The sequence below is a fragment of the Botrytis deweyae genome (genome assembly GCF_014898535.1).
Source record: "Botrytis deweyae strain B1 chromosome Unknown BDEW_035, whole genome shotgun sequence".
NCBI lineage: Eukaryota > Fungi > Ascomycota > Leotiomycetes > Helotiales > Sclerotiniaceae > Botrytis > Botrytis deweyae.
Window position 1 is genome coordinate 28819 of NW_024066242.1, and position 11196 is coordinate 40014.

The window sequence follows — 11196 nt, forward strand, 5'->3', positions numbered from 1 at the left end:
TTGTCTACGCAAGTATTAGACTGCAACTAGCCATTCTCGAACGATGCTCCTCTTTTATCAAGATGTGAAAATGTAGCCCGCATCACTTGAAAGGTTGAAGTGGAGCTTGCATATATACGTTGAAGAAATTAGTGAAAGCCACAGCCAATGAAACCTGCTAAGTACTGGGGCATCAGCCAAGGATTATGATAAAAGATTGGTCACATTCTCCCCATGTCACTCTACTACTTGTTTAGCAAATTGATATCCAAGAGCACAGACATACAGTCGCACCGCACTTACCGCCCCTCTACTTCATTGAAGAAACAATTTGCCGCCACACTGTCCTTCTTGTGAACCCTTTAACAGAGTGCCGCACCGTCGCTTCTCTGCCGCGCGTACGAATCGGTATATTCTTTTCTCTTGTATTCGTAATGTATACTTTGATCTCATAATCACTTGCCATTGCTTTCTTTCTTCCAATACTTCCTCGTTTTCTTCCTTGGATTTTCCAAAATGAATTAAGATGCTTACAAGAGATGGCAGGGAACACCCTCCAACGCAGATGACTATCATGTGATGATTTTCAGACCCGAGCATTTGGAACCAAATCAAAATGCTGGTTATGCCCCAGTCACCAACATAAATGGAACAGTACCATACGATACTACACACTTATACATATTAGGAAGCTCATTTTATCTGTTACGGGTCAATATTCGCATGCCCACAGGTGGCAGAAGGATCCTTACATACTGGGGGCCGGGTTTAGCAGAGAGGGCGGAAGTCTACTGCCAACGGGCGGAGTGAGGTAAAGATATGTATTTAGCATCATTTCATTTTATTCTTAGTTGTCAGACTTACTGGTTTGGTCTCTATTTCATGCAAAATAGTGTGTTCTTGTGATAGAGATCCTAGAAATTCCCCAGAGTTTGGTTTAAGCGCTGAGGGGTTTCGAGTGAGTGTAACGTTATTGAATTTACCAGGGTAAGCGGAATAAACGAGGGCAGAGAGCAGGGCAGAAAGACCGAGATTCATCCAACGAGATGAGAAACACAAGCCCATATTGAAGCGATTGAAGCGATATGAGTTTAATGAGTTGCTGTCAATATTTAGGTTCTGTCAAAACAGCCGCGGCCAGGTTACACAGACTAATAAATCATTCGATATACAGAGAGCACTAATAGAACCAGCCTTACTCAAAGTAAGATTTTTGACCCACGAGCGCCAAGCGGAGCATAGCGCATGTAAGGAAAGCCCAAGCCCCTGACAGAGAGCTTTTGTGATCATTTATGCAAGGAAGGATCTAATTTCCTAATTGATTAATTAAAATATTGCTAAATGAAGGCCGACCTTGCCGACCTTTCGGACGAGAGACGCCGACACCGAGTATATCTTTCGATGATTCTTTTTGATCAATGCAGCTAAACGCAGTAGTCGTATTTGACTCCAAAATGACTAGCGGTGTGGAGCTCATATATGATATAACCTCTACATATCAGTAAACAACTTTTTCTCTACCAACAAGGAAAGGCTTGTCGTAAGTCGTAAGGTGTAAGTCGGAAGCGGCTTCATACGTAAATAATAGATACGATAAGAGAAAGAGTCCACCAGGTCTAAGAGCCGGGTATAAGTTTTGCACAAATCATACGGTAATCCCGATGGAAGTGGGTACAATTGACATAAACAATCTTCTTTAACTCTATCGGCGTTAGGCAGTTTGTGCACCGGCGAGAGCAATATCATTTCAGATGAAGAATACGGGGGGGGCAGTGGGGGGGAAAGGGGGGGAAATCAGTGGAGAAGCAGTACCCTTGTGAGAAGTCTGGACCAGCTCCTGCCCGTATCTTCATCAAAAAGGATACTAAACTGACGGGGAACTACACCGTTTCGCCTCGCTGCTTGCACCATTTTCTCCACACAGTTACTGCAATGGATAGACCACTTTGTCTCATTCGCTAATTTCAGGGTACTCTGTAGAAAATTAGTTCTGTTGAAGAGCATGATTGAGGCAGGGGACTGGAACCAAACAGGGAAATCGGGCAGTGGAAAAAGCCACCGAAGCCATATTATGATGATATTATGTGCAGATTACACATTGTGTAGATCTGTTGTATCAACGCCTGACACATGGCTTGAAGGCTGGAGGGCTGGAGGAGCTGGAAAGGCTTGAGGATTTTGATCAGTTACTTTTTCTCGCTGTCGCAAAACTAAAGAAATAAATAAGCATGAAAAAGAAGCCGGATGAAAATGCTACATACACATGTTAGAGTATCAGGTACGTCTAAACAGGGGTTTCGATTAAGGTTGTACTACCACTGGTGTAGATACACCGTTGCTGACATCTTTCCTCTAACACGCCGCACATGAAGAAAGCGTGAAAAAGTAAATATAACAAAGCAATAGAATTGTGATCCGATCTTACATAAATTTTCTATTTTGTAACCCGAAATTTTGATAGCTCAGATCTTCGCAATGTTTACCTCAATCACGTAGGTATAGAGCTGACACTTCATGTCTAAGATTTATATGCATCATATTAATGAATAGAACGATTTCCGATGGGATCTAGGTGTCATTTGTGAGATTGGATCTTGGCGATGAGGAGGGGATAAGAGGAAAGAAGTGAAAGCAATAACACTTTGTAGGCAATGTACGATGTTGCTTGAGTTCTCTACATAGGTTGTTACAGAGTGAGAAAGGAACTTGGAAGATTGAGATGTTCGTCAGTGGCCATAAATCAGTCGAATAGCACGTGAGTGTCACGAATCATTATGACACGAACCGCTTGGACACGTGCGCTCAAGCACGTGACCGAATTACATGTCAGGTAAGGTTTTACCGGCAGCTATCATAGGTACAAGAGCCGAGTTCTTCAAAATCTAAAGGTTACCTAGGCTGTTACTCTGCACACCGCAGTCTAGATTCTTAAGGATCACCGGAACGGGTAGGTCAGCTCTTCCTTATTATATGGGGTTTGCGTCATAGTGAGGGGTGATATCTTATATATCTTATAAAAAGTTATCCACCGTATCTGTATCCTACGACACAACGATGTAGAATGATTGACCACTCTCCACTCTAGACATTGGTAGAAATTTCTAGATTCCAGATGGCACTGCTTGTCTTCATAGCCCCTTGAAACTGACTAGGTAATGATAGATGATTAATGGGTGTCTCATACACCTGGGCAAGAGGAGATGTAAGCTGAATTCAATCGATTTAGCCTCGATCTAATCTACTGAGTAATGTCATAGTAATGTCATGCACTGATATAAGGCCAGTGAGGCCAGTGATACCATACCTACTGCTAAGCAAATATCACCCAGAAACCTTCCTTTGATGACACGTAGCCATATAAATGTACTAACCTTATGCTTTTGAGAATCTAACTTTGTATGTTGGTCGTATTATGCCAGATAATGTGAGATGAGTATGTGAAGTGTCCTTAACTACCTTTGTAAAGTATCATCAACTACCGATGTAAAGTGTCCTCGCCTCATATACATGCGCATGCGTTATTTATATACATACTTATATGTGTCTTCTTCCTCCTCTCACCCAACAACCTAGGTAGCTAAAATGATCTTGACGATTAGGAGTAGACAGATCTCCACAATGTCAATGCCTTGCCGCAGCTGATACACTTCCGAATCCAGATTCATCTATTTCATTCACTCAATTGAGTCGCATGATGAATAATAAATGATTCTTACCTGCGGAGGTTATTTAAAGTTGTTCTTTAGAAGTAGAAGCTGCAAGTGTGTCCTTTTCTACAAGCTTCTTCCATTATCTGCGATAAGTGACTCGGATTAACTATTTTCCATGCCTATCACCTAACCGAACCAATCATCAAATTCAAAAGTTCATTTGGGACAGATTTCCATTTCATCAAGAAAGCTTTCATAAAGTCGACTTCTTCCCACCTGTGGCCCTTTTCTCCTTCCTTTCTACATTCAAGAATAGATTTCTTTTTTACAACACACAATCTTTCCCAAAAACCATCTTGGTAAACATATCATCATGGCCAGTGGAAACAGATCTTCCCTATTTGTAGGGTTGTCTGCACTTTTCTACCTTGTACTCTTATTCTCTCCCCTCGCTCTCTTCCAAACAGCACATGCACAGTCCGATCAGGACCCTCTGCAAGAATCTTATGGCACAGGTAAACTTTTGCAATACTTTGCCCCCCCCCCCCCCCCCCCCCAAAAGAATATCTCTTGCTGACAATTCTGCCATTTAGTCATTGGTATCGATCTCGGAACTACTTACTCCTGCGTCGGTGTGATGCAAAAGGGAAAAGTTGAGATTTTGGTAAACGATCAGGGACACAGAATTACACCCTCATATGTCGCCTTCACCGATGAAGAAAGATTAGTCGGAGATGCAGCCAAGAACCAGGCTGCTGCCAACCCAAAGAACACTGTTTTCGATGTCAAGTAAGTTCTCAATTGCATCTGATTCACTAGTTTTCAAAACTGACAGGTGTCCTTTTCAGACGTATGATCGGTCGTAAGTTTAACGACAAGGATGTTCAAGGTGACATGAAGCACTTCCCATTCGATGTTGTCCAAAAGGATGGCAAGCCCTCCGTACAAGTTGAATACCAAGGAGCAAAGAAGACCTTCACTCCTGAGGAGGTTTCCGCCATGATTCTCGGAAAGATGAAGGAAGTCGCCGAATCTTATCTTGGAAAGACTGTTACCCACGCAGTTGTTACTGTTCCAGCCTACTTCAACGACAACCAAAGACAAGCTACTAAGGATGCTGGTATCATTGCCGGCTTAAACGTCCTCCGTATCGTCAATGAACCTACCGCCGCAGCTATTGCTTACGGTTTGGACAAGACTGGAGGTGAACGTCAAATTATCGTCTACGATCTTGGTGGAGGAACTTTCGATGTTTCCCTTCTCTCCATTGATCACGGTGTCTTCGAGGTTCTTTCTACTGCCGGTGACACTCACTTGGGAGGAGAAGATTTCGATCAAAGAGTCATCAACTACTTCGCCAAGAAGTACAACAAGGAGAACAGTGTCGATATTACCAAGGACCTCAAGACCATGGGTAAACTTAAGCGTGAGGCTGAGAAGGCTAAGCGTACTTTGTCTTCCCAAAAGACCACTCGTATCGAAATTGAAGCTTTCCACAATGGCAACGACTTCTCCGAGACTCTCACCAGAGCTAAGTTCGAGGAGCTCAACATGGATCTTTTCAAGAAGACCCTTAAGCCTGTTGAACAAGTCCTCAAGGACGCTAAGGTCAAGAAGGGTGAAGTTGATGACATCGTTTTGGTCGGAGGTTCTACCCGTATTCCAAAGGTTCAAGAACTCATTGAGGAGTACTTCGGAGGTAAGAAGGCCAGCAAGGGTATTAACCCTGATGAGGCTGTCGCTTTCGGTGCCGCTGTTCAAGGTGGTGTCTTGTCCGGAGAGGAAGGTACTGAGGAGATTGTTCTCATGGACGTCAACCCATTGACCCTTGGTATTGAGACCACTGGAGGTGTCATGACCAAGTTGATCCCAAGAAACACTGTCATCCCAACCCGTAAATCTCAAATCTTCTCTACTGCCGCCGACAACCAACCAGTTGTTTTGATTCAAGTCTATGAGGGAGAACGTACCATGACCAAGGAGTAAGTTTTAGCTCATCTACAGATTTCAGAAAAACATGATATTAACAAAATTATTAGTAACAACAACCTCGGTAAATTCGAGTTGACTGGTATCCCACCAGCTCCACGTGGTGTCCCACAAATTGAGGTTTCCTTTGAGCTTGATGCCAACGGAATCTTGAAGGTTACCGCTGGTGACAAGGGTACTGGAAAGTCCGAGTCCATCACCATCACCAACGACAAGGGACGTCTTACTCAAGAAGAAATTGACCGTATGGTTCAAGAAGCTGAGAAGTACGCCGATGAGGACAAAGCTACCAAGGAGCGCATTGAGGCCCGTAACGGTCTTGAGAACTACGCTTTCAGCTTGAAGAACCAAGTCAACGACGAGGAGGGTCTTGGTGGCAAGATCGACGAGGATGACAAGGAGACCGTAAGTTATTCATCATTTCACTTGCAATTTATTTCATGCTAATGATAAATCTAGATTTTGGATGCCGTCAAGGAAGCCACTGAATGGCTCGAGGAGAACGCTGCCACCGCAGTCGCCGAGGACTTTGAAGAACAAAAGGAGAAACTCTCCAACGTCGCCTACCCAATCACCAGCAAATTGTACAGTGGAGCTGGTGGACCAGGTGGTGATGATGAGCCAGAGGGCCATGATGAGTTGTAGTTAGTTAAAAGTCTAGACATGGAATTGACATACTGCACTTTACGATGATTTTTTCTTTGATTGGTTCGGTTGGATGGACCTGAGTTAAAAGGCAAGGTACATGTAGGCGAAATAAAAGAAAGCTTTAAAGCTATGCATTGTAATCCATTGGGGGCGTCATTCATACAAAAGGAATTGAGTATTTAAGATATATTATTGTTTTGACTTTGTGTGTGTGTGTGTGTGTGTGTGTGTGTGTGTGTTACCATTTTTTTCTTTACCGGTACCATCATTTTGACTTGGCCTTGATATTGATGTTGTAATCTGATACCGTATTGTGCCACTTTAGTAGTTGACTTCAAGTCAAGTTTGGGTGAGTTGAACTTTAAGTCGTGAAATAGAGGGAGAGAAAAAAGAGAGAGAGAGTGTGTGTGTGTGTATGTAAATCTAGAGATTTTATTATCAAATATACATTATCTATCTAAAGTGAACAAACCAGATCACATTCTCTCATTGCGGACTCACTTCCATCAAATGTCCCATCCAAAAGGTCCGTCTATATTTGCCTCCCTAAGACCAACAAAATCTACAAGAGAGCTTCCCCAAGTCCATCATCTCTGAATGGAATTTCTCCACAACTGACCGTCGGCAATCCAATCTCCTTTTCTATCTCCCGAGCAAGCCCGGAATCCGCCAACGCGCTATTCTCGAATCCCCCGTCCGTCTCCAACCTGTAAGCCAACCCCGCTTCTCCCTCCACCAGCCCCTCATTCTCCGGAAACAACTCGGTCCTAAATTTAACGTTCGCCAACTCCGCTAATTCTAATACCCCTCCATGTAAATGGTCCCCTGTCCCTTCTCTCCTCCTTTCAGCCACCTTTTCCGCGACTTTTAGTACCGCCGACGCTTGCCAAAATCCTTCTTTTTTCTTCACCATTTTCAAGAGGTCGATCGCCTGTTCATATAAATGTTGATTTGGAGCCGACATAGCTATAAAGTATAATGGAGCAATAACTCCTCCATCTGCTGTGAGGAAGTTATCATTATACATCGATGTTGCATGCATGATCACAGAGCGGGAAATATCGATAATAGCTTGAAAACGTTGGGTTTCGGATGCAGGTAACAGATCTGTTTCTACTCTTGAATTTGCGCGGAGATCGACGACGAGAGAGAGGGATTGGTAATGGAGTTGGAGAAGAAGACTTCGATGGATTTCAGAAGCGCTCCACTTATGAGCGTCCGCATGGCATAGGCCATCGAAAGCACGTTTCCAATTTAACATTCCGATATTGAAGGAGTGGAGAAGTTTAGTTCGATGTGGAAACATGGCTTCGAAAGTAGCAGGCCGCTCGTGACGAGATGTCTTTGGAGAAACGGCTGTGAGAACATAAAAAATGCGAAGTTCGTAGAATTGCTGTGCGATGCTTGCGGCGTGGAGACTGGGGAATCGGTCTCCGCATTCGGGCTCTTTGGAATTGCTATCGGGAACTAAGAGTGGTTTGCGAGAATCCCAGAATGAAGTCGCTTGAACGTCAAATCGAGTAATTATTTCTAAAATCTTTTCTTGAGCTTGTTTCACAGCTGGTCGAATATCTTGTAGTGCCCATACATTGTATACCCTCAATCCATTCTCCAGATGTTCCAGTGCTCTTTCGTGATTACCTTGTGCATTTTCCAAACAGACAAATATTATGCAACAAGCTAATGTTACTTGTATCTTGTTATCAGATTCAAGGGAACGAATATGCCGAATCGATTTATTATATTGCTGAAGATACACTCGCTCGGTGGCAGCAGAAGGTCTAGATATGTGTTCATGCAACGCCGAAATGGCGACCACGGCATGAAGAACTGCAGGATAAGCTTCACTGAGTTGCAAGATCATTCGACGCCAAAATTCGGAATCTTGATTAACACCCATCAGTCCATACATTGTTCTATGACGAAATTGATCAAAGTATCGATGTTCTTTACTACTGCGAGTCGAACCGAGTCCTGGGACAATGGTGACGCGACTCTGTGCGTGGTTTTGCGAAAGCACAATAGCTTCATCTTGAGGATTGTGATATTCGCAGATTCGACCGGTACTGCTGCATTTTACGCATTTTGGTTTACCTTCGTCACATTTTATATGTCGAATTCTTAAGTTTTGAGTTAGCTAACTTCCCCTTGAAATTTTGCTGGGAGGATTGCAGCTGCAAAAACAGAAAGTGGGGGAAATAGAGATCAGAGGTACACATAGTGCAATTGGTAGTCGCCATGATGCGGTTCTTGAGGCCGCTCAGTAACACGGACCAATGTTGCTCATCATGATAATCCAAGTAAGAAGACAAAAGGGTATGGTGTTGAGCAAGACGGTAAATGGAAGATATATACTTGCAAGTGAGGCATGCACCTCGAGATTTTTTGAATTTAGACCGAGACCTCTTTTCTTTCTGTGAAGGAGGTTCAGACAATGTATGATCAGCCATAATGCATTTTATTATCCAAAGAAGATGCACCAAAAATTGGCACCGTCGAATATTTTGAGTTGAATGTAACAAAAGGGGGAGGGAGAGAAGATTAATATTTTGAAGGATTGTATGATGATTGCGCCGCCTAATAATAAAGCTAGCCCTGTCAAGGAGAATTATAGCTAGTTTAGCCATCTTAGCCAATCGTATCATCAAAATTTAACATCCATGCTGGTTGCCAATTTGATCCATGTCGCTTGCTGATAATCAGATATGCAACAAGACATTTCCATGCTCCTTTCACGTGAATTCCCTTTTTCAATGATCGTAATTGGCTGAATCGAGAGTCCGTGATATAACCCACTCTCATTCCATTCAAGCCATGCTCGGTTTTCCTCACTTACCAGCTTCATCTCAAATATCCAAACATCAATACACAATGCCAGGACAAGCAGCGTTGCATCTTTTGAGTGCTACCCAAATTCTTTCTCTACTCAAGGATGATCTTATCACAGTTGAGGACTATGCGCATTCTCTTCTGCATCGTATCGACCAGAGGAATGATATTGTAAAAGCATGGGCATATCTAGGTCAGCTTTGCTTTGCTTAAAACTTACAATCGTTGACTCCTGGTTAAAGGCGGATGCGGAAGAGGGGAAGATACTATTCATAGTCCCAATATATTGATTTCTGTCCACCTCAGACGCACAACAGATACTCAGACAAGCGCGAGCACTAGACAGAGTTTTTCCCACACAACGGGGTCCACTCCACGGTCTCGCGATTGCGATCAAAGATTCCATTAACACCAAAGTTGGGTCGTTCAAATTTCCATTGCCAAGCTCCCATTAATTAACATACATGTAGATATGCCTACAGAGTTCGGTTGCTCATTGTACCAAGGAAATCAACCCAGTTTTGATTCATCCGCAGTTTCCATTCTCCGGAATGCTGGAGCTCTCATTTTTGGTTCGTGCAGCTGCACATACAATGCTATACTTTGTATACTTCTATGATAGATAATTTCCATTCCTAGGTAAAACCACCACATCAGAACTCACCTGGCTCAACAGCGGTCCCCAGACTACCAATCCCCACGATGTAAACCGCACTCCAGGCGGATCATCTACAGGCTCAGCAGCAGCAGTCGCCGATTTCCAAGTTCCTCTCAGTATTGGGACCCAAACGGGCGGGAGTCTTATCCGCCCAGCATCGTACACCGGTACTTTTGCCATGAAACCAACATACAATGCGATTTCTCTCGAAGGCCAAAAAATCTGTTCAATCTCTCTCGATACACTCGGGTTCTTCGCTCGCTCTATCGAGGATCTCCAACTACTTGCTGATGTCTTTTCCCTCAAAAACACACATCCTCACAAGATCATACCCATAAGAGAACCCCGAATAGCATTCATGCAAACTCCAATGTGGGATCAAGCCGGCCCCGGCACCATCAACGCTATGGATACCGCCTTCACCATTCTCCACAACCGCGGTATCAAAGTTGACCAAGTACCTCTTCCCCCAGAATACACCAATCCTAAAATGCTCATCGAAAACTTCAACACCATCTACGAAACCGAAGCGCAATCATCCTTCCGCCAAGAATACAACATGGATAAATCAAAACTTCACCCCGAAATCCGCGCTCTCGTCGAAACCCCATCCTGCACTTCACAACAATACTCCCAAGCTCTCGACTACTTCACCCGCATCCGAAAAATCTTCACTTCTCCCATCCTCACCCAATACGACGCAATTCTCACCCCCAGCGTCCCAGACGAAGCACCTCCCGGTCTGCACGATATGGGAAGTTCGGTATTCAATTTTTTCTGGTCGGTGCGTATACTTATTTTCCCTTCCATTCCCTCCCCTCCAATTCTCCTATCATCTCCAAATGTCCCCCCCCCCCCCCCCCCCCCCCCCTCCTCTACCCATATACCAACCAACCCCAACCCCCACTCACATCCTCCAACCCCACAAAGTCAATCCACATGCCCGTCCTCAATATCCCCGCGTTCGTGGGTCCCAACAAAATGCCCATCGGTCTCTCGTTCATCGCAGCTCCTTTTTGCGATCAACAGCTTCTGCATCTCGCAAAAAGTATCGCGGATTCGCTTATGAGTGATGGTGGTTGGAAAATAGATTTACCTGTTTAGGAAGAGAGCGCGTTAGATGGATTGTTATCATGATTATGAACATTATGCCCAGGTATAATTCGATTCTATTCAATTTAATTTAATTCGATGCAATATAACGATATCCCAAGAATATAGAATCTGTCGCATGCACGCATGCATACATGCGTGAAATTAATTTCGGAGACGTGGAGTGTAAAGCTCATTCATTCATGAACATACTACCTAGACTGTCGTCAAAAATGGTGAATCCTGAATAACCTTACCCATCCACCCTACCTAGGTACTTGTAATGTAGAATATAGATGAGTAATGAGTAAGTATATTTATTTATCAAATACGTTCGTTATACGCATATGA

At 43.7% G+C, this 11196-nt stretch overlaps 4 protein-coding genes across 4 annotated transcripts; 2 read left to right on the forward strand and 2 right to left on the reverse strand.

Annotated features, from left to right (window-relative positions):
• Window positions 1-602: 602 nt before the first annotated feature.
• On the reverse strand, window positions 603-1044 carry EAE98_010256 (uncharacterized protein; the record flags this gene model as incomplete). The annotated part of the gene is made up of 2 exons (XM_038957877.1): window positions 603-653; window positions 844-1044. 2 exons carry the CDS (start codon window positions 1042-1044, stop codon window positions 603-605), a joined length of 252 nt encoding a protein of 83 aa, XP_038805669.1.
• Window positions 1045-4002: 2958 nt separating this feature from the next.
• EAE98_010257 (uncharacterized protein) lies at window positions 4003-6263 on the forward strand (the record flags this gene model as incomplete). The annotated part of the gene is made up of 5 exons (XM_038957878.1): window positions 4003-4144; window positions 4223-4418; window positions 4478-5611; window positions 5669-6023; window positions 6078-6263. 5 exons carry the CDS (start codon window positions 4003-4005, stop codon window positions 6261-6263), a joined length of 2013 nt encoding a protein of 670 aa, XP_038805670.1.
• A 416-nt stretch (window positions 6264-6679) lies between these two features.
• Window positions 6680-8716, reverse strand: EAE98_010258 (uncharacterized protein; the record flags this gene model as incomplete). The annotated part of the gene is made up of 2 exons (XM_038957879.1): window positions 6680-8386; window positions 8622-8716. 2 exons carry the CDS (start codon window positions 8714-8716, stop codon window positions 6829-6831), a joined length of 1653 nt encoding a protein of 550 aa, XP_038805671.1. The 3' UTR covers window positions 6680-6828.
• Window positions 8717-9137: 421 nt separating this feature from the next.
• On the forward strand, window positions 9138-10954 carry EAE98_010259 (uncharacterized protein; the record flags this gene model as incomplete). The annotated part of the gene is made up of 4 exons (XM_038957880.1): window positions 9138-9288; window positions 9566-9667; window positions 9735-10537; window positions 10684-10954. 4 exons carry the CDS (start codon window positions 9138-9140, stop codon window positions 10855-10857), a joined length of 1230 nt encoding a protein of 409 aa, XP_038805672.1. The 3' UTR covers window positions 10858-10954.
• Between the last annotated feature and the right edge of the window lie 242 nt (window positions 10955-11196).